The 27920-nt window shown below is 38.8% G+C and overlaps 1 protein-coding gene across 1 annotated transcript; it reads left to right on the forward strand.

Annotated features, from left to right (window-relative positions):
* The first annotated feature begins 4216 nt into the window (after window positions 1-4216).
* On the forward strand, window positions 4217-27870 carry slc6a15 (solute carrier family 6 member 15). The gene is made up of 11 exons (XM_062420265.1): window positions 4217-4517; window positions 11430-11587; window positions 15316-15442; window positions 15599-15780; window positions 20510-20620; window positions 22151-22392; window positions 22613-22811; window positions 23206-23398; window positions 24900-25059; window positions 25664-25826; window positions 26780-27870. Exons 1-11 carry the CDS (start codon window positions 4217-4219, stop codon window positions 27158-27160), a joined length of 2217 nt encoding a protein of 738 aa, XP_062276249.1. The 3' UTR covers window positions 27161-27870.
* The last annotated feature ends 50 nt before the right edge of the window (window positions 27871-27920 follow it).

Consider the following 27920-nt stretch of genomic DNA (forward strand, 5'->3'; position numbering starts at 1 on the left):
CTTCTGATGTATCACTACACCTGTACTGTTAAATGGGATGATTCTGCAGGATTGGCAGTGTCGGTTGATTGGTCAGTCAGATGTCTCATCATTTAATGGATGGATTTTGTATAATAACGTTCCCCAGAGGATGAACCTCACTGACTTTCTTGACCTGAAGCGTCACCATGAGGTTGATGTTTTTGTCTTTTTTTTTAAATGTCTTTACAACCACTGCATGGATTGCCTTAATATTTAGTACAGACATCCATGGTGGTCAAATGATGGATCCTAATAACTTTGGAGTTCCCCTGAGTTTCCACGTTTAATGGTTTGGAGAGAAATATCTCAACAAATGTTTTATGGATTGTCATGAAATTTGTTGCACACAATCACGTCCCCCTAAAGATGAACTGTAATAACTTTGGTGATCCCCACAACTTTCCTTCAATGTCATTATGGGATTCAAATGTTCCCTTTGTTGTTGACTCAGCTGTGCTTAGTTCTAATTAACAAATGATAGTACAGTATGCAAACACGCCTTTAACTCCTTTTTTATTTTACTTTTTTTAAATTTCTTCTTCTATGGGTGGGTGTTGCAAATAAACATCCACTATAAACACTGTGATAGTTGCATTGGACAGCTGTCACAGCTTGTCTATGTATATTGTAAATGGTGCAATTAAATAAACCATAAATAAATATGATGATAAGCATGTTAGCTTTGCAATTGTGGCAATATTAGCATGCTGATTAAAACATTTAGCTCAAAGCAGTGCTGTGACTAAGTAAAGCCTCACTGTAGACTTTTAATATTGTTTATCATTAAAATGCGATCATAGTACATGTGATTTTGTCTCTGACGCCTGCCTATGGCCGTATATGCCTATTGCCTATGTGTTGTAGATTTGAACCTTATAGCTTAGATTTAATATGCACTTTAATAATATCAGTCAGATCAAAATGTTTACACTTTACACTTTAGACAGATGTGCCTCCTAAGGGCAATTATGATTTATTTTTGTTTTATAATAACACTTTTTGACAGTCTTTTGGGGCAAGTAGCCACCAGCTTACTGTGTTCTTTGTTTTATTCAAACTGTTGAGCTGACAATGCTTTTATAATATAAAGCTGCAGCTGTATTGTGATTTAATCTCTTTGTTTATGTGTTGTGTATACTATATTCTCCAGAGAGCTGCCAGTTTACACGTGTTTCACTGTATGAAATTGCACTAAACTCACATTTGCATACATGTCTTGACTTAAATAACATTTTTCCATTTATTTATTTTAACATTTATTTAGACTACAATGTTTAGTGGCATAATGGACCGGTGTAGGCTATTGTCTTGAATAAACTGTATGACCTGTATGTAGTCTATTCATAGCTACATTTCTCAGATGTTACATGTTTGAAGACATATCCTGTCTGGGGCTATATGTTAATTTCGTGTGCAATAGCCACAAAAGATTGCGCGATGTGGATGTGGTGCAAAATGCCAACCTTGAGCAAAACTTGACATTTTACATGTTTGAATCCTACATAGAGTCTGTGTTAAGTTCACAAAATGCTGTAAGAAAATATTTAAAAAATAATAATACTAATATACAAATAAATAAATACACAGTGTGTGAAATGAGCGTTTATAAACAGAGGCACATTGCATTCATCCATGAGCCAGCCCATCTCCTTGTTAGGGTTGTAGTAGTGGCGCATACCAAGTGTAACAGCAGGAGGGGGGGTGGATTGTAGAAAACAAAGAGGCAAATACCACGTAAATCATAAATAAACAAACACGTATGGCCCTCATTGTGAGATCATAGGAGCATGTTATATATATTAAGGGAGACTCGCCATGGTTAAGCAGCAGAAAAACGACCAGACACCGGTGCGTTGCAGAAGTTGCTCCCCTATATCTGCGTTTTTGTGCCCGACTGAGAGCTAGAGAAGTCACGGCGTTGGAGTCTGGAGCAGCACACTGGCCGGACTGGTCCACAGAGACGCAAGTGATAATGTCTGCCCCATGCATGTGCTCTCACAATTTTATTCCTTGAGACGAATCATCTCAGAAAAAAAGGACGACTATTACTCCACACCGGTGAGTACCTACTACACTGCATCCTCACTGGGGGCCATTATAGGCTTATTATAATAATGATGATAATAATAATAATAAAGAAGGCATGGCATGATGAATGAGCGTGTGCGTGCGTGTGTAGGCTATGTGCGTGCGTGTGTGTGTATATGTGTGTGTGTGTGGTTGGGCAGTGAATGATGAAATACTTCACACGGATGTCATGAAGACTGGGCGGGAGGGAGATTATTCATTTATGCGCATTAATTAGAGAGCAAATTGCGCACTGATGGAACAACGAGCCACATGGCACCGGTGTGACTTTTTGGGTTTATTTTTATTTATTTAATTATTATTATTTTGTATTATTATCTCCTTCTCCATCCGCGTGTTTTTGTATGGCACATCGTGGGCCCGTTGTTTGATTCATCATTCCTCTGACTCATGTGCAGACAGAGAAAGGAAAAGAAAATGGGAACGCATTTATTGTTTGTGGTTTTTCTTTTCTTCCTCCCCTCACACTTAGTCACCATCATCTTAAAACCCATCCATTACCCCCCACCCTCCCTCATTTCCATACAATAAAATGCCTTTTCGTGTGTCAAGGCTGCTGCAGTGAAGGTTACTCAGCATCAGCGGTCCTCCTTTTGGCTGCTATGTTGCGTTCACTGGATTATGAAACGTCGGCCTTTGCCTCATACAAACCAGGCTAATCTGGAAGCGGTAAAAGGAAATCTATTAATCGCTTTATCCTCTACATGTTGGTGTAAAGCGGGAGGCATATTGTATTTCTGCAACATAGTGGCACGGGTCCGGAATATTTCCTGGATATTTTTACACCGGTTGACACCTTTTTTTTGTCTTTGTTAGGGGAGAAACATTTAAGCGTAAAAAACGTGCGACAATGCAAGACGCCCTAAAGGATGCTGAAATGTGACAGACAGGGATGTTGCGCACCTAAGGATGGAGCGTCCCCACCCTTGAATCGTTTCCAATCCTATTTATAGTAGAAGTAGCAGTAAATATATGATAGTAGCGTCTTATAAAAGGAAAAAAAATAAAACTAGACTAGCATCACATGGCGTGTCCACCTCTTTTGTTTAATTTGTCAGCTTGTCTCCGCATGTCTCCTCGTGTTTATATGTTCATCTTTGAAAGTTGACACGCTTTAATATTTAAGGGCTTTCCCCATGCCGGAGAGCTGCAGAGAAAAAGGACTGTTTGGGTTTGTATGCAAATGGCCTCCTCCCTTTCAATTATTCAGAAGACTAGAAACGTGATATTCTCCATATCTCTCTACCTGTCAGTGTCCCAAGTCACTGTCCACAACCAGGCTAATAAATATAACAAAATGATCTCCATTCATTGATTTTTCTGCTGCATGCTCCCACCATGTGACTTCCATGTGAGAATTAAACCTACATCCCCGGGATAAACCATTATTCTCTATTTATGGATTTGTTTCCAGTCAGATAAAATGGGGAGGAATGAGAGGAGGGATTAAAAATGTGACTTTTTTTTATTTATTTTTTTTTTTAGAATAACCCAAAAACACGATTACAATCAGACAGAAATAGAAAAAAAGTTTGTTGTTCAGTTACTGTTTTGAGATACAGTTTGTAGTTTTAGCAGTTTTCTTGTTTTGTGTAAGGAAGTCGGAGTTTGCCTTTTGATTTGCGTTTCTGATGCAACAATAAGCCAATTTTTATCATCATTTCCTAAAGTTAACAAGATTTGTTTATGCAAAGTTAAGTCAGAGTAAAACCAGTCAGACAGAAACTTATGACAGGAAATTAGAGGCAAAGACGCTAAATGCAAACTGATGACTGGCCCTCTTAGCAACAACTCATCATATTAGTCTTCTCAATAAAAGATGACACAACCTTGTTAAGAAGTTTCACTTTTATGTGCTGTTTACTGACATCAGTATTTCCCTTTTTGTCCCACAGACATTTGGTGATAATGAAGAAATAAATCACTTCCTGATCACTCAACCTCTATAAACTGTTTCAAATCCCAACGGACCCTTGAACCCAAACGCCTTCAAACTCGCAGATTTGCACAGTGAAAGCTCAAAAAACTTTTCACAGACGCCGGCCCTGCCCTTCCAGCCCGCCAACCAAAAAGACGTTCCACCCCTCGACCTTGTTTGCTTTATCAAATGCCCAAAAACAGCAAGGCCGTCAAGAGAGAGCTTGACGACGATGTCACAGAGTCAGTCAAAGACCTGCTTTCCAACGAGGACGCCTGCGACGATTCCTTCAAGAAGAGCTCGCTGATCGTCAACAACCATGAAGGTGAGGGGAAAGAGTGCGACGTGGAGGAAGGGGGTTCGGATGGCGAGGAGGAGGAGCGCCCTGCCTGGAACAACAAGATCCAGTACATCCTGGCTCAGGTGGGCTTCTCTGTAGGCCTGGGCAACGTCTGGAGGTTCCCGTACCTGTGTCAGAAGAACGGAGGGGGTGAGTCACCATCAGCTCTCCTCTTTTACTGTTTCAAAGTGGCCACATCAGCTGGCACCCATACAATATAAATATAATGAAAGTCATAAGACATAGTTTCAGTTTTGGTGGATGACATTATTCATGATTAGAGCAAGATTGCTATTGGACAACAAGAAAATATAACACATTTTAGTAGTTTTCCAGAGTTTTTCCATTGTTTCCTTCAGTTATAATAAAACTGTGATTGCTGACATTGCTACAAGGAATTCCCATTGGGCAATAAGGATGAGCAGTAACCTTGTCAGATTACCTCAGCCACTTTATTTGGACATAAAACTGAACGCGAGCACACCTGAAATGTTGCTATTAACCCATAATTGCACAGGAAAACATGATGCGCACAACTGAGCCAAGTATGCTAGGTACAAGTTTGAACCGATTTGCCTTGAAGCTGTGATTGATATTTAAAACACAGTCTGGCTCCTATTTTTTATTTTATTTTTATCATTCGCTTCCCTTTTCTCTTCTAAATATATTCGACTAATCTGGAGGTTTGTTTGAAACCTGTCTGATCATCTCACTGCTCATTAATTGCCCCATTGGACTTTATTTTTAGCGATGTCACCATTTCCAAGCTCTCAGAAATAGACTTGAGTGTAATGTCATTATTATTACCAGTTGAAATTATGACCAGAAATGACACAAATCAGTAACCTGTGTCGCAATGAATTATCCTTTAAAGTCAATACAGAAGAATAGACTCCATAAATAACAAAATCAGTGACATTAGAAGCAACCTGCAGTAAATTAGAAAAAAAACATGCAGGTAGTTGTCAAACCAAGCGAGCTTAAAATATCATTTCATTTGCATTAAAACAGCACCAAATAAGCTGAAAAACAAAGGATTTCATCAGGATGTCAGACTCATGGGTGGGAGCAGGGATGAAACTAAAAAAAAAGATTAAAAAAGAAGACAGCTTTATATTTGTAGACACCAAAATCTGCATGTTTTATATGTTACTAAAAAGGAAAAATATAAGACTAAAGAAACCTTTCATGTGATATGCTTCTGTGACTGTGTGGAGGTATAGAGCTGGATCTCTTTAATATACACAAAAACACAGACATGTTCCAGGAATAGGAGAGTTCAACAGTAGTATAGTCTTCCTCTTTTTCTTTATTTCTAGCTCTGTAAAGCGTTTATTTGTCGCTCCTAACGTCACAAAATGATCACGCAGTTCTTGTGTGTTTACAATGTTTGGGGAGAAAGAATGTGAAAGTCAAAATTAGACACTATATATAGTCCTGCGTCTCTTGAATAAATATATATATATTTCAAAAATGATGTTATGAAATACATTTTTAAGAAACATTCAAAGATCAGCTACTTCAAAAAGTCTACATTTATCATCTAGTTACACTTTGACTCTCAGCTCTGAAATGTAAATCAACTATTGCATCATTTGTATTAATAATGAGTGCAGTTGGTTCAGTACTACCTGTATAGAGAAACAGGGTTCCTCCTATTATCAACCCGTCTGTCCAAACCAGACGGCTCACTTCACCTTCATCGACACAAGAGTCACATGACCGTCTGTGTCTGTCCCTGCGCTGTCTGCTACATTTCCTAAACATATAGTAGCAGCCGAATAGCTCTGCTGGCACCATACAGGAAATCAGCTCTGAGTGCGCTCGCGTCTAATAATAACAACAACATTGAGCTCACATGCGATCGCATTCAAACCACATTTCCCACAATGCACTGAAATGAGTGCAAGCTTCTCTCTGATTTGGACACGCTGCAGGGTTTATACTCTTAATGTACATGTGCGTCTCAGGAAGGTGATAAGGTGTCACGCTCCCCACCTGGAGATTAGGTAAAGCCATTGATTGCTTTGACAAAGCTGATTAAATGAAACCGTCTCAGACAGGTTGAACAGACAGATAAAACAATTAAAACCAATCTCTTCTTCTCTCAACTTGTTATTATTACATCCTATCACAGCATAGTATAATGATACAGTATTATTTAGGAATTATTTATGTAGGAGTCCAGTGTGTGGTTCTGTATCAAGGAGAGCTGAGCTATAATCCAATATGATCATTTATAGACTTTCAGTGTGTTGTGATTTTCATGTTGTATATCATTTATATAATTTACAACAATAATTCATTAAAAATCATTAAAGTGTTAATAGTTTACATATGGGAAGAGTCTGTAAAGTATAATAGTGGAACACAATTAATACCCTTAATTAGATTATTTTGCATACATCATATTATGATATGTGTCAATATCAGATTTCAACCACATCATTCAGCAGTTTTTAAATACAGTATGAATATCATCTTCCCAAAGTCTTTGTTTATACACTATGTACTGTTATTGTGTGTAACGTAGAGCTGCAGCAATTAGTCTATAAGTGAATTAATTGCCAACTTTTTTGATATTCAAATTTTATAAGGAAAAACAAAAGTCTCTAAAATGTGAATATTTTCTAGTTTCTTTAGTCATCTATGATAATAAACTAGATATCTGTAGGTTATGGATTGTTGGTTGGGACATAAGATGACTTAGGCTTTGGGAAACAGTGATTGGATATTTTATAAACCATTCAACTCATCAAGAAAGAAACTGACAGATTAATCAGTAAGGAAACTAACTTGTTAGTTGTAGCTCTAATCCTAGGTGGGATTGGCCATTTGAATGGTATGTTCACAAAATCTAGTTTAGAAAATACTTTGTTATTGTTTGTCAGGACATTTGCTCATGACAAAAAATGAACAGAAAGTTTTGTCAGTTAGTAGAAATACAAAACACAGTGATTATGGTCACAATGGTTAAATTAAAAAAAAGAGAGTTTCTCTGCACTCTGATTTTCTGCGATATTCCCACCTGCATGGTCTCCAGCAGACAAAGATCCATGTGAACAAAAAGCAAGCTACATTTACAGATAAAACTCCTTCTCATGTACTCTATGCATGTTTATTTTTGATCTACAGTACTAGTATAGCCTGTTTTTCTTGTTCACCTGGATGTTTCCCTGATTTGTAGGTCAAAAAGTTGCATTGATAAAACTTTCAGGAGCTTGCAGGTGTGAAGACAACCTCTCCCTTTTTCTGTTCTGCTACTTGTAACCAACTCATGCTGAATGTGCACACTTAGCCACCTTTTTACCTCATGGATAAATACTAATGTAGTAAAATACATTAAGATGTCTAGTAAAATAGGTCTACTTTCAATAACCGGTTTAACAGAGTTCAAGGGAAATGTGTTCAGTTCAGTTAATGTGGTTTCTTGGCAGATGTGACGTGTCATTGAAGAAGTCATAGTTGGCAGGTTGGTGGAGTGGACTTGGATGTGTTTATTTGCTTGTATTGAGCGTCTGTCATTGGCTATTTCTGGGGATAAATTTAAGACTTAGGATGACCTGTCCAATTGGAGATGAAAGCTGTGTCCTCAATTGGGGAAAAAAGCAGATTTTTTGGGCCAGTGCTCTAGGTTAGAGTAAAGGTTAGACAAGTTAGGTTAGGTTGATTCTCATCAGCTTGGATTCAGCTCCAGTAATGAACTCTCTTTTGACCCTGTCATGTTTTCAGGCCTGTTTTAAACAGCTCTGGTCACCCTGCTGTGTTCAACTGTAATTAGATTAAAACAGCAGCTCTGGGACTTTTGCGTGTGGGTGTGTGTGTGTGTGTGTGGGGGGGTGTGCGGTTGTGTGTGTGCATGCATGAGTGGGTTTTTTCATGTGAGCTTTATCTGCATCTTTTATCCACCCACACAAGGAACCTGTTTGTATCATGTGCTGTGTTTATACATGTGTGTATATACGTCATTGTATTCATCTGCTTGCTATATATTTCCTTTTACAGCTGTGTCAGTAGCACAGATGGGTCCTTTGTGCTCTGACAGCTGCTGTGCCTTTGTATAAGAAAAAAGTTGATTATATCTCTTAATTTGGTGATTACATTCTCGACTAATTTATTAAATGCTTTGTTTATAAAAATGTCAGGATGTAATGAAAAATGCAAAGTGAAAATGTACAATTAATTTCCTAGAGTGACATATTCATAGTTCTTGATTTAATTGTGAAAAACATCTAATCTTCACATTTTGAGAAGTTGGAGCCAGCAAATATATGGTATTTTTACTTAAATATAACGGATAAGTTCAATTTATGTAAGTTTTAAAACCGTTTACTTAAAAATGATGGTGAGGTTTTTAAGTGAATTACTTTTAGGTTACCAATGGAAATATTACAATAGCGCCAAAAACTGTCTGGTAAGCTTTCATTAGATGTCTGGTCACGTTCTCAAAAACCAAGTTGCATTCAAATGAATTAAACTGAATTACATATTTTTAAGTTCATTTGACTTCATTTGAATGCAACCTATGTAGCGTAAACACTGCCATGAAAATAACTGGTACTACACTTTACCTTGTTTTATGATCTGCAGAACCAATCACATTCCCATCAGCCTCAGCTATACTTTGTGTTCAGTGATAATAAGCAAATATTAGCCTGCAACAGTTTGTTTTTTTCTATATAACACACAGTAATGATGAGCACTGAACAATATAAAGGAGAATAGCTGAAAACCCCCTTAAAGGGCTTGCATAATGGCACTCTCCAAACAAACAAGGATAACAAACACACAATTACAATACAAGAATTCATGCAGGTATACAGCACATTATCATTTTCAGACTAAAAACATAGGCCTCCAATAAAAAAAATAGTAAAATAACCAAAAAATAGCAGTCACTTAGCCACCACAGTGTAATCATTAAACCTGCATGTTAGCATGGTGACTTGTTAGCATATTGATGTTAGCATTTAGCTAATTTTTATACTCATTTTGTTTTGTTTTTATCTCATACTTCTTACTTTAGTTTAACTTTCTTTGCCCAACTGATTAGCTAAAATCTTGCTCTGGTATGAAAAAAATGTATCTTCACACCTTCGACTCGCCTCTGCCCTTTAAAGAGTTGGTGAACTTTGTACATTTTAAAGAGCGTGTGTGCCAACATTCAACACCTGAGCCTGCACCTGGAACTTCTGGGCACCATTTTCACACTCAACACAGATTGCGTAACTTCATAAGAAATCTTGTCAGGAACCTGTCAACATTGTTTGTTTTTGTTTAAAAGTTCATTTCAATGACGATAAATCTCTAACAACATTTAAGATAATTGATAAGATTGCATTCTTATTGTAAATCTATATTATACGGGATGCATTAAAAGTCATCTACGCCACTTTTTAACTGTACATGTATTCCCAAAAGACACGGAAATTCTGACCTAGACAGGATAAACCACATATTTACCTTGTGGACTGTAAATGAAGTCGACTGTAAAACTATTTTAAGATGAGATAAAATACATTCTTATCAGGCTGTTTGCTCAGAGTGCCATCAAAGTGTTTGAATGTCCAAGGGAGACTGTCGAGGGTTTTGAAAAGACAATGGAGACCTGACGGGGGTTTTGATGCTGACTGATGTCAAAGCCTCTTCCCAGAATGAACTTTGTACTCAATGAACCAGAATTAGATGATTTAATATTAGAAACTAGTTACACACTTGCTCAAAAAAACAACACAGAGACACACACACACACACACACACACATCTTTACGTCCTGTCCAGTGACCACTCCCATCCAAACCCAAACCTGGGGAGGGACAGCGGGGCTCAGGAAAGGATCTGAATGAACGTCCTGCCAGATGAAACAATAAACGCTGTTGAAACAGGGATGAAACCAAAAACAATACACACATGACGGAAGTTTTGATGCTGTCATCAATGATTCATAGCAAACATTATAGTACGCTGCCCCGCCAGTGTTAACATTTGATGTTGTGGTTTAGCCCGTTTGAGGGGGAAAAAGTCACAAAGAGGGATTTTCATCATAGCATCACTGTTGTTGGAACAAAAGTCGACAGCGAAAAGTGTGTTTTTTAAGAGCGGAGCAGCTGCCTTTTACCTTTTTCTTTTTTTTTTTAAATGATGCAATGGTTTCTGACAGATTTCCACTATTGAGGGTCCCGAAACCTTCACACAGGAACTTTCATTTCATCTTCACACCGCCTCACATGTGTTACAGGAAATAAAAAAAAATATCTGTCGCCACTGAGCACATCTAACCACCGGCCATTTTCTCTGAACAAAGGGTTTTATGGTTCTCTCTTTCTCTTGTAGCCATCATGTGCCTGGTAGTCTCACCGCTCAGGGGTACTCTTGACTGTCACAAGAGATGTGCCCCCCCTGTATTTTATTGCACCACACTATTACAGCCTGTCTTAATGTTAGTCATTCACCCTAAAACCTTAATGCTAGAGAGGAATACCATCCTTGTAATGTGCAGCAAAGTAATCCCACTGTAATTTAGGTAATTTTAGACTTCAGTATCCCTGGTTTCCAGAATTATTTGATTGCACCACAAACACCACAGGAGACGTATTAGATGGAGATACAACTCAGCAGATGTGCATATAGTAATTTGTGTGGGGGTGTGTGTGTGTGTGTGTGTGTGTGTGCGTGTAAAACGGAGATAATGAAGCAGACTCAGGAGGCTGGTGTGTGTGTGTGTGTGTGTGTGTGTGTGTGTGTGTGTGTGTGTGTGTGTGTGTGTGTGTGTGTGTGTGTTTATGTGCTTTTCGACGAATGTGTCACCATCAGAGGGACATTAGGTAAAAGTATACTGTAGTCAAAGTTTAGGAAGCTGCTGGTTTGATTATTAGTGTTAATTTGTGTGCAGCATGAGGCAGATAGAGTGATTAAAACTCTGGTGTGTGTGTGTGTGTCCGTGTGTGTTGAGCCCACGTGGTCGTCTGAAATAGTCTCCCCTGACAGTTACCTGATAACACAGTTTCCCCTCCTTTGTTGACCCTCGTCTAACCTGCTGTCCGTTTTGTTGTGACTGTGCAGGAGCGTACCTGGTGCCCTATCTCATCCTGCTGATATTGATTGGCATCCCGCTGTTCTTCCTGGAGCTCGCCGTGGGACAGCGGATCCGCAGAGGCAGCATCGGGGTGTGGAACTACATCAGCCCTCGGCTGGGGGGCATCGGCTTCGCCAGCTGTATTGTGAGTATGACACTCGGGCCTGCATCTCATGTACCAGTACACAAGTAAAATTTGTATTAGATGTATTAAAATAGGACAACACAGGGTTGAAAGAATAATGAATACATGTGTCAAATAACAGTTACACTAAGATTTTAGGGTTTAATATCATAATATTTTGGGATATCATATTGTTTTCATAATATATCCATCATGGAAAACAGTACCAGTGTTGGCGCCTGGTTATGTTTTGAAATGGGAGAGCAAACTTGGAAAGATATATAATCAGCAGGAGGGTCAGGGGGTCCTTCCCAGAAAAAAAATATAATTTGAAACAAATTTCCTCGATTTCTACACCATCAAACCTCTTGGATGAAGCCAAGAAACAGCCACCTCCAGTAGTCTAGATTAGTTAGACTGAAAGTGCTATGAAAACCAAGAAGCATCAAGAACACTATATTATTGGGTGAATCAGGATAGAAAATGATGATCAGAAGAAGGGCTATTTCATATTTGAAATTTAAAAACATGCAGGTTTCAGGCTAGTAAGCCATCTTTAAGGTCAAACAAGGATAATTTATAAAAAAAAAAAAATAGCCTTACAACACATCACACTATGATTAGTATAATTAAAGCTGGTTAAATAATGTTACACCTGAGGGCTGCTATTCATAATAATCACAAAGCCATTTTAAAAGTCTAATAACTGCAGTACAAACACACTGGTGACTTATTTATTAAACTGGTTCTCGTTGTAGCTATTCCTCTAGCTGATGTAGTTGTAATGTTATACAGGAATCATAACTTCAAAGGCAGATCATTTTAACCAATAATATCAAATCAAGGGCTATTTTACTGCACGACTCAGAAGGTGAGTTTTACTCCTCGAGATTTAAAAGATCCATTTCAGTCAAGGACTCGACCTTACTGTAAAACCACCACTTACCGTAAAGTTGTACTGTATGAGAAAATGAGACAATAATCATAATAATGAAAGGACAGAGCGGAGCGGCTGGATGAAAGGAGAGATCATTGCACAGAGTGATTTTTCCCCCCTTTGATTTAAAAAAAAGTCCATCCAAAGTCTGACTAAAACTGAAAAGTACTCTAGAGAAGTCCAAATAAGTCATTTCCTAGCGATGAACATTTGTTAATTCAGACCAGTGGCAGCTGGTGCCAAAAGATTGAAGAAGAGAGGAGGAAAACCAACCAATGTCATGTTATTTTACACTAGTTAGCTCTTTATCTTTACTTCCTTATGTTTAAGTTGTATTGTTCTTATGTTCAAATGCAGGCTGTGCAGAGACCTTTGGGTGGGTTGGGAGGGGCAGGTGCTCTTGGTTAAAAAGGGGCACATAGACAAGACTTTAAAACAACATATACTTACATAATTTATAGCATAACCCTATATTCAAACAGACACAACAAACTGCATCATATTATATCATTGTCCCCGACCTGATGAAACTGAAAGGTGGCGACAGTTTTATATGCCAATAAAACAATTTGCTCTCAAAACAAAAAAAAAACCTAAGTGGTGAAAAGGCTGCTTCTTTAAAGACATTTAGCACATATTGTCTCTAAATAAAGAAGTGCTCATTTAAGCTCTGGAGGGGTTCAAATGTTTAATTTAACTTCAAATTTGTTACAGGCCTATTGTTCTATTGTGAAAACAGATTTAGTTTGTCACCAAAAACAGATAAGATGTCACATGATTTACGCGTTATGAGACCTAGACAGGATCCGTTGTGTTTTCTTAGTGTACAGAAATATATAAGTATCACAAGGTTTATAATCTGATATAGATCAGCGCTGATCAGAAAGACTGAACATTAAAAACATTCACAGGTCTAAAAGCGTTGTTTCACATCACCAAATATAAATGAGTGTATCAAATATATGACTTAGACACTCTTATCTAAATGTAGTACGTACAAAAAAATAGCCTACGAAGCTAACATGTTAACACTGCTATTACTCTGGCTACTTTTAGTGTTTAAAAAGTCTTAATTCTTGTGACTTCAAGCTTATTACTCAATTTACAGCTCAGCTAAAAAACAAACAAGAATGAGGAAATTCTCACAAGCAAACTTTCTGCACACTCATTCATGAGTCACAGGTGAATAAACAACCACTCATTTAAAAGGTTGATCAATCCCAAATGAGTCAGACTGTTTTCATGTGAGTCCAGACAGCTCAGTGTAATTTTTCAACAGGAAAACTACAAGAAGCACACTATATGATGTCTTTGCTGTGTTCCTGTTAAGGAGATAAAGTCACACAACAGCCACAGAGAGACAATGAATCATCAGAGTAAGAAATTAGCAACCAAAGAGACAGAAAGAGAGAAGCTGTTTGCCGCCGCCTGATGGAGATTTGAGAGCGGCTGTCATAGCTGTCAATCATAATAAACTTAAAAATAATAATAATACACTTTATTTATAGAGCACCTTTCATACAAGGCATGTAGCTCAAAGTGCTTTACAGATAAAAATACAATAATACAACATCAAATAAAAGGAATAAAAAAAGAGAAAGTAAAGTTTAGTAAAATTAGACAATTAAAAAATAAGTTAAAATGACATCAAATTAAATAAATATGTGTTCATCTGTGATTTAAAAATGTTCACAGAGCTCACATCTCTTATAGCTTTGGGTAGACTATTCCATAATTTTGGAGTATAATTAAAGAATACTGTGCCTCCTTTCTTCTTCTGGGCGTAATTGTGTATATTTAAAAACCCAGCTGTGGATGATGTGAGATCACGTGAGGGATTATAGAAAGACAGAGAGTCTGTGAGGTAGGCCGGTCCCAAAACCATTCAGAGCTTTAAAAACAATAAAATCTATTCTAAAAGACACTGGGAGCCAGAGAAGTGCAGCTAAAGCCAGAGTAATATGCTTATTTTTCAGCACAATCATGATACCTCCCTCCTTTTTAGATTGTCAAATAACTATTTAAAAACAAACTTATCAGAAAAAAGGCAATTGGACAAACATCAGCATGATAAAAAAAAACCTAAAATGATAGAAATCATCTTTGTTATTTTTTCAGCGTGTCCCATATACTAACATTGAGGGGGCGGGACTTATGACCTATACTGCAATCAGCCACCAGGGGGCGATCAATATTGTGACAATATTATAGGGATGACTATTGGTGATTTCACAAAATGAGATTTACGGTCATGAGAATTAATACGAGCCATGTCTGGTTTCAGCTAGCACAGAACAAAAAGTGCATTTGGAGAATTAAAACACATCAAATTCTGGGTCTCCGTTATCGTTTTGCAAACAACAAAATACCAAAGCACGATACCTCTGTCCTGAATAACTTCAGCACCAACTTTTAAGCAACTTTTAGCTTGTAAACTGGACGCTGCTTGTTTTAATTTCTCCTTCTAATTTCGTCCTTTTGACATCCTGACTTCCTGCAGGGCTGTAGTGCCCTCTACAGGATCATTTGAAAACTGCAATATTAACCCTACAATCGAATTTAAACATTTGCTGATAAGTTTTTGGGGGTCACATGTACATTGGTCATTCATGGACATTTCTATTATGTGAGTAAGGTGTTGTTTTTACAGTTTTTAAGGCTTCTTTGCAACACCTCGCCAAGAAAAAAGCCAGAAAATATAACATGAGAGAAATCAAGTATGAAAGGCACTGAGAATAGTACCAGAATAATATAATTCTGTGTTTTGGTTTATTTTTTGTGTCTGTAATTAACTTGCCTCTCTTGCCTGTAGGTGTGCTTCTTTGTGGCTCTCTACTACAATGTCATCATCAGCTGGAGTCTCTTCTACTTCTCCCAGTCCTTTCAGCAACCTCTGCCATGGCATGAGTGTCCACTCATCAAGAACAAGACCACCACATGTAAGATACAAACACATTAAGGCACATTTAGGGACCCGATTCATGGATCAAGTCTTTGGATCTGTCTACTGTTAAACCTTTAAATGAAAGGCTTGGATCCTGATTGTTCTATAAACCAGACACTGCTAGATAATTATATCATCGGTTTGTTTACAGATGTGGTGCCAGAGTGTGACAAGAGCTCGGCCACCACCTACTATTGGTACCGCGAGGCCTTGAACATCTCTAACAGCATCGCTGAGGGCGGAGGACTCAACTGGAAGATGACAGTGTGCCTGCTGGTTGCCTGGTCCATGGTGTGCCTCGCCATGATCAAGGGAATCCAGTCTTCTGGGAAGGTAATGAGAATTTAGTTCAAACTCATATAGGCACTGGTGTTTTCAAACTCATAGTTCGTTTGCTGGTACAAATCAGTGGATGAGTTGGGCGTGTGTTTTCCGTCTTGGCTCAGTTTCTTTTCACACAGAGAAAAAAAACAAGCACACCAAAATGTATCACTTCAAATCATGTGGGAATATTCACTCTGCTCATTGGTCAGGTGTCTCTGGACGGGGAGTTAAAACTTAAACACAGGCATAACGTTAATTAGTTGCACTAGTCCATGTCGGATCTCAATTCATTGTCTGGCTGGTTGCTAACAACTGTTGATTTCGTTCATCTGCATCCAAGTATGCAAAGCACTTTTGCCTATGGGAGGGTTAGGGTTATGGTTACTTGCAGAGTACGCTTCGTAGTTGGGTTGGATCATTTTCCCACCACCGATAAACTGCCACATAACACTTTTATGACATACCCAAGACAACATGCTCAAAGAGTCTCAGTCTCTGTTTTGATTTGCACTAGAGTCCGATTCAACCAGACAAAAAAAATGAAGGTCTGAAACGCCCCTCAGTCCCCTCAGTAGTTTCCTCCAGCCATTGCTCTTGCTCCTCAGTAGATTACAAATTGTTGAAATAAATTGGTAAAAAAGATATTTTGAAAAGTAGAAATGAGGCAGAGGAGGAGGAATTCATGAGAGGAAGAAAACAGAGAAAATTGTCTTACTCTAGTTGCCCTGTAATCCTGGCAGCTTGGCCGAAATAGATACTCAAATGTAACAGTTGTACTCTGAAAAATGGGGAACTGTGACAGAAATAAAAGGTCTTTACTTGCCAAGTGTTTTTTGGAAAATCCTCTCACACATAATTAGCTCACTTTAAGATGCAGGCCAACAGAGTGCCAGCTGTATGAATGCTTGGTCTAAAGACACTGATAAGTCAACACTGTAATGTGATTTTTTTCCTAATGATACAGTCTCAGATATGATCCCGGGAGCTGATGATCATGTGACATTGTGGGATTTTTCTGTCTCAGCTTACTTTAGCTTAGTTTAACAAAGCTGACAGTAGCGTGACTAGCATCCGGAAGGATTAGCCCACTGGCTAAAGGTTGGCGTCTGCTTGCAAACTCTCCCCGCTCCTCTCTTTTTTTTTTTTACAGGGAATCCTTATCATTCCACACTTTCGCATAATAACATATGACAAGCATTAGCCAGTGTACACCCGAGGTCAGAGTCAAGCCTGTGCTAATTGGAAAAATGGTCGAACTTTAATCTTCCAGGAGTAGCATAAGCTTTGATGCTGAAGCCATTTTTATTATCCCCACGTCCCATCCAAGGCCTCACTGGCCTACACTGTAAGGGTCAAAATGAACACAGCATATTTCAGTCATCATGTATATGCTGCATATATATATCACCTGACTCGGCTTTACAACACTTTATAGCGAGTTTCAGCTCATTGTTTAGCAGTCCCGGTGTAACTTTACTGTTTTGGTTCACTGTCAGCTCTCTCATAGTGCCATTTTTTAGAGATAAAGCTCTTAAAAGCCCACTGTACACTACCTGCTCAGCATCAAATGGCAGATACAGATACAGTTAGGGACTAGCTGGTAAACATAGTGGAGCATTTAGCAGCTAAGGAGCCACATATTTCCCTTAGTAGTTGGTAGAGACCAAAAACAGAGCTAAAAGAGAGTGAATTATAGCCTTACATTCTCCATGTGGACATAAACATGAATTCAAATGAATAATAATGTTGTACTCTAACTGCTAGATGTGGAAAAAAGCAGCTGTTTGCTAACAAGTTCAGCACATTAGCATAAAAGGTGATGTTGTAATGTTGTATTGACAGGTTAATTAGAATTTAAAATGAGTTAAATCAACATATGAGTTGAAAACTATCTTATTATTTGACTATAATACCTTGTAATGGTGTGGGAAATGTGGCTTACTTTCCCCACCTGTGATTCATACATTGTCCTCAGCTCAAGTCAAGTATCTAAAACAGCTGTGTGCCGTTCGCTTGAATCCACTGAGCCCTCGTCTTTTGTGCCGCGTTTACCACAACCGCCGAAGACAAAACAAGATGGATGCCTTTTAACAACAGAGACCCTTTAATCTAGGTCTGTGCCACAGTGATTTGCAGTGCTAGACAGTCTCATTTCCCCTGTGTGCCACATCTTGCTGTCTGAGAAGAAATGTCACTGATAACCACAATCGTTGTCACTATCGCTGCTGCCACTCTATCAGAGGCGTTATACTGGCACAGATGACGTTCAAGTCCGTATGTTGCTATCAGGAAAATACAATTATTTACTAAAACAAAGATATAATTGTTTATATATAAAAAAAGAAGAAATAACTCATACTTTTTTTTGTGAATGGCTAAACAGAAACCACCCAAGCCACCAGTTAATTGTACAGTTTGAGACAGATGGTTGCCCTCCAACTACCTGGTGTGTCTGGATGGCCCTTTTTTAAAGTTGGCCAGCGTAGGAATGGGCACAAACTTTCCCTCGAAGGGGGCCAGCTCGAAGTGTCTTTGAAGTTTAATCAGCACTGTGCAGCACAAAAGAATATTAATGCCCTCTCTCCACCCATGTTCACAAAAGCCTTTTTTCCAAGGAATATCCCTACCGTGATCTGCATTTCTCCCATTTATGTGTGTGTGGGTGGGCGTGAAAGGGATCAGACCATTTTGGTTACCATGGTTATACGCGCTCTTTTGGCTTGGCTTGATTGTCAAGAGTGTGGCAAAAGAAAGAAGAAAAAAAAAGAGGTGGGGAGCACACTTTTGGCATATGTGGGAGAGAGAGAGGAGTTGTCATGAATTTGGTATAATAAGAAGTGAAATTCATGGAAAGTAGCCAAAGAAAAGCGAACAAATCTCTTATGTCATGATGGAAAAACCAAACTTTTATAAGCTATCAGTTTATAAAGATAACTCAGAACATGACCTTTGCAAAAAGCACTTCCTATCTGCCCTGACACATAAAAGTTCCTTTCTGATAGAACATTAGACGGAGATTGCAAAGCACCAGATATCTGTTCCTCACTAAAAACAATAGCCTGTGTGGCTGAGCGCTGACCGAGGCCACGACTGGGAGATTCAATCAGAAGAGGGATCATAACGACGTCCAGAACCATAGCGAGGCAAACAAAAGAGAGAAAAAGAAATCTTATTTGAATTAAGACTGTTGACAATATCACAGTTTATTTACGGCATGCTGTCATTTTGTAAAATTCAACAAAACTTGCAAAAACTAAATTCTTTACAATGTTAAATTATGTATACTGTAGCCTTAAACAACATTTTCAAAGCTGATGAAATCAAGTTTTACTATTTTATAACTTTGTGCCTGTGCAGTTGTTGTTAGAGATCAAGCTTTAAATCAGTTTCAGTTTCATCTCTTTGATAATAAATATAAGAACTTTGTTTTCAATACAAAGCAGGGACATCCCCAGTCATCCCCAGTCTGAGTTTCTGTGAAGGTGAAACTACAATGTGGGGCAAACTTCTAACATTATATAAAAATGACAAAAGATAATTTGTGTTTATGTGAATCACAGGTTAGAAGTCTTTTTCTGTTTTTTTGGTTGCTTTGCAAATACTGGAAGAAAATCATTAAATTTTACGAACCTTGATTGAATCACCAAACATGAATGAATCTGCTTCAGGGTGAATTATCCCTTTCTCTCTCTTGGATGAGACATTACGCTGTCTTTTTTAAAGCTACATAAAGACCACCATGTAAGAGACGCCTCTGAATCACCAACTTTGCTCATGACTCAACCACAAGCTGTTCCCCTGTGGCTGCACACACACACCCCACTGCCAATCCTGCAAACCCACATGTCACAGCGTAGCGGCTGACTCAGGCCTTCAAGTACTGCTCTTACTCTCTAACTGCCACCTTGTCTACAAGGAGAAGGCCTCCAGTTAATGATGTGTAGTGTTGAACAAAAAAAAAAAAAAAAGACAGGAGGCCCACCGTCTGATTAGCGTTATAATGGGACAAAGGCTCTTGCGCAGGCCCAGCAGCTACCAGTCCTGGCATAGTTCCCTGCAGATAATGGCTACACAACTTTCATTGCACCTTAAAAGTCATCACTACTTTAAAATGTTTAGTCATTTTCACAGTCATGAAGAATGAAAATGCTTAAAATGTGTCTTCAACTTGCCTCTCAGCTGCAAACTTGATTCTTCACCGATATATTAAAGTGTAAATGAAACAACTGACTTTCAACCAAAACAAGATATCAGCAGCATTACACAGAACTGCTCAGCTTTCTACTTTTCTGCACGTTTCCTCTGAAATTATCATAATCAAAAGTGCACAGATAGGCAGACAGGAAGATGATGCTACTAAAGACACACACTTTCATCTGACAAGCATTGTTTTTCAGACAGGAACTGAACAGCAGTTAACTTTATCTCATAACCATAATGTTTCAACTCTGCACAGTAATCTTGAAACCAATAATATGTCTCTGTGAATGAGATTTAGTGTATCAAAAGCGGTCTTCTTAAGTCTGTGCTGGATTTGGTAAACCACAATCTGACTTATGTTGAAACTCGGTCAAAAGCATCAACAAAAAAGCCTCATCTCAATGCATATGTTGCATTTCTAGCATCAGAAACACATTTAGTTCTTATTGCTCTAAATGATCATGATTTAAGCATCTTCTCTAACTCTTCCTGATGGTTCCTGTTGGGAGTAAATAAAGATGTTCTGTTTTTCTTGCAGGTGATGTACTTCAGCTCCTTGTTCCCGTACGTCGTGTTGATTTGCTTCCTGGTTCGCGCTTTGCTCCTGAAGGGCTCCGTGGACGGGATTCGACACATGTTCACCCCCAAGGTACTGCACATTTCTAGTCAGCGTTTCTCTGTTTCGTCGGTTTAAGTACAAATTTAGAGCTTTGATGCTGTTTGGAGTCAAACTGCACCACCAACAAGGAAAAATGTGTTCTAGGTATTTATCCACAGGAGACATATCTTGATTGTAAAAAGATTATTTTCTTTATCAATTTGATGATTCTGTTCATAAAATGTTAGAAAATAGTGAAGAATGCTCAAGGTGATGCCTGCAAATGTCCTGTTTTGTCATCCAAAATATTAAGTTTACTATCATATATGGAAAAAATAGCTTAAGACTGACCAAAATGCTTAATTGATGATCAAAAAAAGTCATTTCTGTCAATAAACGTATCGATTCATTGTTTCAGTTTTACTTGACTGAGCAGTATCTGTCAGAAATGTACTGTAGAAATTCTCTTGAATGCACATTGTGCACTTATCACACAGCCACTGGTGAAATGAATCCATTTGCAGTTTAAAAAAAGGAAAAAAAAGGTGTCTGAACTCAAAAAAATGAATCTGCGCTGTAATAGGCTGACTTCTGAGCAGCAACAGGCCAATGGCTTCTCTGGCCGTGGAATCATGTCGGCAGCAGCCCCGCTCACCATGGAAACAGGAGTTACTGAGGCTTTATGTAACTAACCAGCCAAAGACGCTCATTCAGAGCAGAGTCTGTCTCTGGTGTCTGCTCCGTCTCGTCGGCTGACATCTTACGACTTCAAAACACACGTTCTGCCTCCATCTTCCACCTTGTACCTGCGGACATCAAAGTCCTGCTGCGTGTGTGTTCTGCTTTGTGTTCGGAGCAGGTCGAGACCTGCAAGATAGAAAATTACCACTTGGAAATTGTCAAGATACCAGCTGTCAGTTGGCTGAGAGTCTGCAGAGAAACAGAAATAAGATAGTGTGAAGCATATAAACTGTATAGAAACTGTTAATAAATGGCTCATAACACACGATAATGTAGTTCTCAGCAGATATAGGTGTTTATTAATATATTAACAATTATAACCCTTCCTTTGGGCATTCATTGGTTCAGAGCTGATTAATGAATGATAATATAGTGAAACACAGAAATATAATTAATATAAATAACAGAAATGTGACAGATATAACTTCATACTGCATTATAATATGTTATTAAAACCTTTCTTAAATGTTCGTTAGTGCTTATGATTGCTGTAGGAGGACTTAAAGTGTTACCCAAAAGTTTTTCTTAAAAATAAATATTAACTATCATTAAATCAATCAATTAGTGTCTATAAAATGTCAAAAAAATGTGCAAAATGTACACCAAAATTTTTTGAAAGCCAAAGATGTCATCTTCAAATTGCTTGTTTTATCTAACAAACCTCCATAACATTAAATTTACAATGGTAAAAATGTAGTAAAAAATTCAGCATGACATAAAAATCTTAACTCAAGGTCCACTTACTTGTATTTTCTGATATCCTGTGTATTAGTAGTATAACTTCAGTCATGAATCACACATGTAGACCGTTTTACTAAACTGAAACACATCTGTTTGCAGCTGGAGATCATGTTGGAGGCCAAAGTGTGGCGAGAGGCGGCCACGCAAGTCTTCTTCGCCCTGGGCCTCGGCTTCGGAGGCGTCATCGCCTTCTCCAGCTACAACAAGCGGGACAACAACTGCCACTTCGATGCCGTTTTGGTGTCTTTTATCAATTTCTTCACCTCTGTACTGGCCACGTTGGTGGTGTTTGCTGTGCTGGGCTTCAAAGCCAACATCATGAACAGCAAATGTGTCGCATTGTGAGTACAAGCTTCCTCTTACATTTAGGTACAGACAGCAACTGTGTTTCCTGTAGACCACCAAGTAGTGTTTTTATTATTTACTTAGAGCTGAAAATGATAGAAGGAGAGAAAGTAAATTTGGTCCAATGGGATTGTTTAGACTACTTTACTACTTCCAAAATGTCCAAAACATATTAAAGTTAATCTAATTAGTTTAACTTCTGCACATTTTTTTTAGAAACACCAACAAGATTGTGGATTTATTGGGGAATGGCATTGAAGAGAGCCTGATCCCCCACCACATAAACCTCACTCAGGTCAGTCAGGTTAGCTCTGAGGACTACAATCTGATGACAGAGATCATCAAAAGGGTGAAGGAGGACGATTACCAAAAACTGGGGCTGGAATCCTGCAGCATTGAGGCCGAGCTCAATAAGGTACGTTCAAAAGAACATTAAAAAATGTTATACACATGTACAAATATTATTTCCATTACCATTTCTCTGCCTAGCGCAGTGATTTCCAGGGTTTTACTGTCATCGTACTCTAAGCTAACCAGCTGCTAGTGATAGCCTTATATTTATCAGGCCACTCTAGTGCTTAGCTTTGTGGATTATGCCTGAACTGCTGAGAGGGTTTTAATGTTAAACAGACAGAATTGTTGAGTTTTTTTATGTTACTGCATGATTTTGGGAATTAGAAGTGATAGCTCATAACGTTTCTTAAAGTAGACTGACTCAAATAAAGGCCTTGTTCTCATCTCAGCTGAGGAAATGTTGGTTATTCGCTCATTTTTTAAGCTCTTCTTCTTCTTTTCTCTCCTCCCACCAGGCGGTCCAGGGCACAGGCTTGGCCTTCATTGCCTTCACAGAGGCCATGACCCACTTCCCAGCCTCGCCCTTCTGGTCTGTCATGTTCTTTCTCATGTTGGTGAACCTCGGCCTGGGCAGCATGTTCGGCACCATCGAGGGCATCCTCACTCCACTGATAGACACTTTCAAAGTCCGCAAGGAGTTTCTTACAGGTTAGAGAGACATTAAAGCAACAGGTTGAACCTTTAGCTCCTGGAAGTTAGTAACTAGTTTGCATTTTTAATGTAAGTAGGTCAGTTCTGTGAAAGGAATGGGATCACATGGGCCACAGAGGTCCCAACAAATTATTTTGGGAACAAAATGCGTAGAGAGTGATGCACCCGCCCAAAAGTGGGTGGGTGCAGGATTGCAAAAAACAATCTCCTGCAGACCTTTCTGTTGAATATATTGAGGTTAGTGTAGCTTAATCCCAGGATATTGATCAGGAAATAGACTGTTTAACTTCTCTAGAGATAAATGGGTTGCTTAATTTACATTTACATATTTAAAAAGTTGCTAATTAACATAGAAATTACGTTATAGCACATCAAGCTTCCAACACTGCCATGATACAATAACTGTATATTCCTTTAAAGAGTCAATTTAATGTTACAGTATTATGCTCACACATTTCTGAACAGAAGTGAAGACAGTCAACGTACCTTTACATAGAGGCATTTCAAAAAACACATAAATTAGCTTGTCTGAGTCAAGGTGAGCGTGGTAAAATCCCTAAAAAGTCCCCAAATGGGTGTTATTCCCAGAGGGAGGGGAGGGGATGAAAAGAAATGTGCCATAAAATGATTACAGACAAGCTGGACCAGAAGCAACCACATAACAGGTTTGATTAATGACACTCATGGCTCAGTCGCTGCCACAACGAGGAGCATGCTGTTCATCCTGCTGGTCTCTGGATGCTTTTCAATAGGTTCTGCTCCATTTAAACATCCTCAGTTTTAGTTCACTTTATGTCCACTTCTTTTACTGAGATTTATGCTGTGGAAAATAATTCATAAATCATGGGATGCTGTAGTGGAAGGGACCCCCTTACCCGCTGTATTTAGGAATGATAGAGGAAATGATATAGCAATGCAATATCTATTATCCAACACTGGATGTGACAGTCACTGAAATATATTCTGTCAATGTTTAGATACACAAAAGTCACATTTCTGTGCATTTCTGATTAAAGGACGGCGTCACAATTTTTCAAGTCTTTCTTAAAAACAATAGGCAGGTAACCATAATCATTTATCCTCTTCATATGGACCATTAGAAGAACCCTTCATAATGCATTTACAATGTGAGTGATGGGGGGTAAAAATCCAAAGTCCTCCTTTTGTGTAAAAAAGTATTTAAAATGTAAATGTATGTCCAAATGAGTCAAATCAAGTAGATATCTTTCCAAGTTAGTTTTTTTTAGTGCCAAAGTCCCTCTTTTTGTTACTATTCTTCCACCACAGCTCAACAGGGAAACACAAAGAGCTAATTTGATGCCAAAGCTACTATAAATGTGGCAGATATCCACTTGATATGACTAACTCAGACTGCTGAAGCCTTATTTAGGTACATAACTGTTATTTTAAGACAGACTTGCAAAACTGTGAACCCGTCCTTAAATTAAACAAATCCTGACGTTCAGTTACTAACCAACCGCCTGCTTCTCTCCTGCAGTGGGATGCTGTGTGTTGGCCTTCGCTATCGGTCTCCTGTTTGTCCAGCGCTCAGGGAACTACTTTGTGGCCATGTTCGACGACTATTCGGCTACTTTGCCTCTGCTCATAGTGGTCATACTGGAGAACGTGGCCGTCGCTTGGGTCTATGGGATTGACAAGTAAGAACACGTCATCATCTGCATATTGTCTCAACTTCTTATGAGTTACGTAACACTTATAACTTGTAAAAATGAGTAGATGATGAGTACATGTGCAGAATTTAGCCTTTAAATTGATCATTAAGGCTTTAAGCTGTCTAGAAAAACACTAATAAATCAAGCTTATACAGGAAATATTGTGTCATACAACCAAAATCAATAGTATTTTGACATATATTTTGATTATTGTGTTACAAAAAAAGAAAAAAACTGCAGCCATAGCATTAACATTTTGCATTTTTTGGCAGTTTTGTCTCAAATACCTCAAATATTTCTGTCAAGCACTACATATATAATTGATAGTTTTCACAAAAGAAGAAATTAATGATGTATAAATGCTTTAGAGTTTAGATTAATGCAAATATTGTAACCCCATTGCCACAATGCAGACAAAATGTTGTAATTTGGAACCACTAAGTTGGTATATTTAAACCATACTTTAAACAACAAATAATGGCCATCAGGTTAATGAAGCAGAAATAAAAACTATTGTGAATTCTTTACCACATACATCTGATCTTACCTCCTGCCGTGTCGCTCTGTTTTCACCCCCCAACTATCTCAGATTCTTTGAAGACCTGAAGGACATGCTTGGCTTTACGCCGTACCGTTTCTACTACTACATGTGGAAGTACATCACACCCACCCTGCTGCTGGTCCTCCTTTGCACCAGCTTAGTCCAGCTGACCATGACGCCGCCCAGCTACAGTGCCTGGATTCAGGAAGAGGTGAGTCAACATCTCAGGCTGGTCTCTCTCGGGACAGGGGATCAGTGGAAGTGAAAGTTCTCATACTTGGAACAAATAAAAAGCAGATTAAAGGGTTCAAAGTAAATGAGGCAGTAGATAAAGTTTTTACTGATAAACACATTTAGGGGTCTTTTAACCCTCGGACAATCAACAGGATGTGCGGTCGAAGTCGCAGATGTTTTTTGATCACATCAAGAGAAAAATAGAGCCATTCAAAAAGCTGCAGTAAGTGGAGCAAAGGTCGCTGCATGGTGTCTTTAATTTACCCAGTGAGGCTAATTAGGTTCACCTGCAGCTGACCAAAGCTTCACTCTGAGGTGGATTTAGTTTACCTGAGTAAACAGAATGATTGGCCGTCGTTTTTTCTTCAAGTCTAGTGCATGTAAACAGTTGCATACTACCTGCATATAGTAATGTAATAATGTATTAGTGAGGATGTAGCTGCAACTAATCATTATTTTCATTATCTGATGATTGTTTGACTCAGTTAATAGGTTGTCAATAAAATAAAATTGATAATTGCTAATTGTCAGCTAATTGGCAACAATGTCTCATTTTATCCAAAGTTTCCTGCAGTGTTTTATCACAAAAATTGGCTCCCTCACATGAATCTGACCATTTTTAATGTTTTAAGAAACATGATATTAAATGAATAACTTTGACAGAAGTACATATGCTCATTTTCACACATAGTTTGGGTTTTTTACCTACTAAACAAAAACTACCAAACTGATCTCAGGATGAGATGTGTCATGATGTGGAAGATGTTCCATCTCTGCTAAACACTTTTGTTCCAGGCTAGCTGAACTCTAAATTATCAGCACAAGGACATTCAAAAAGGACATTTCATCATTTAACACCAGTTACTTACTCACCAACGCATCCTTTCATCCTTCTTGGCCTCACTCTGTTTTCTTGTGTGTGTCCTTCAGGCCAAAGAGCAGAGACTAGGTTTCCCTACGTGGGGCATCGTAGTCTGCATCTCCCTGGTGGTGATGGCCATCATGCCTGTGCCTGTGGTCTTCGCCCTGCGCTACTTCAACGTCATTGACGAAAACACCAGTGGCCTTTCCACCGTCTCCTACAAGAAGGGTCGCATCATCAAGGAGACAGCCCGGCCGGGGGAGGATGACGACACCAGCCTGATTCAAGGCAAGTCGCCCAGCGAAGCGCCCTCACCGATGCCTGGCAACAGCATCTACCGCAAGCAGAGCGGCAGCGGCGGTCCTGATGCGGACACCGCACCCAATGGCCGTTACGGTATCGGTTACTTGATGGCCGACATGCCGGACATGCCCGAGTCGGACTTATAGACTGACAGAAATAGTAAGCCCTGCCCGGCCATACCGGCTGGCCACTCCTCCCTTCCACCCCTCTGCGTGCGTTTAGTTGGCCGTATCATCACTGTATATTTTATTGTACTGTATATTCTTTGTAGATATCGTAGCTGCTCTCTTATTTGTCGTCTCTGAACCTTATTTGACTGTCTACCTTAAAAAAAAACAAAAAAACAACAAAGGTGTGGGAATAAACGTCATACTTGTCTACAGCTTCACCCACTTGCTTGGCTGCGTCCCAAACTCATCTCTACCTCCTGCCCTCCGCTGCCTTTGCTCCCTCCTCCTTGTTGATTCCTGCAGGAGAGAAAAGGTGTAAGCAATAAGGTGGACACTCCACCAGGCCTACTTGAACAAGAATCAGCAAAGAGGAGACTGCAAAGAGGGGCGGAGCAGAGGGTCAAGAGATCATGTTGGGACTACACCTGTGTCTGTGCTGTAAAATATGGTAGTGTACTTTATGACCCATAACCGCTGGCCAACAAGTACTGAGATTAGCTGAAGTGTAGCTGCTCCAGATGACGTAACAATGCAAGACTGAATTCATTTTTCTTGTTTAAAGTACAGGTCAAGCCATTTCAAACAGTGAGAGGATGGCCTTGATAACAGCTCCCATGATTGTTTTAGACAAAAGTGTGCCTAAGTAATTTATATTTGTTTATAGAATACACAATGGACATTGTATATTTAAGGTATTCTGTGAATATAATATAAATATTATAAATATATTTATCTT

This window comes from Scomber scombrus, chromosome 6, assembly GCF_963691925.1.
Source record: "Scomber scombrus chromosome 6, fScoSco1.1, whole genome shotgun sequence".
Taxonomy (NCBI): Eukaryota; Metazoa; Chordata; class Actinopteri; order Scombriformes; family Scombridae; genus Scomber; species Scomber scombrus.

Bases quoted from the DNA above. Each gene is read 5' to 3' on its own strand.
- slc6a15 (XM_062420265.1), top strand. From the start codon at position 4,217: ATGCCCAAAAACAGCAAGGCCGTCAAGAGAGAGCTTGACGACGATGTC. The intron at 15,443-15,598 runs GTAAGATACAAA...GTTTGTTTACAG, and splicing joins CAAGAACAAGACCACCACAT to ATGTGGTGCCAGAGTGTGAC. The intron at 23,399-24,899 runs GTTAGAGAGACA...TCTCTCCTGCAG, and splicing joins CCGCAAGGAGTTTCTTACAG to TGGGATGCTGTGTGTTGGCC.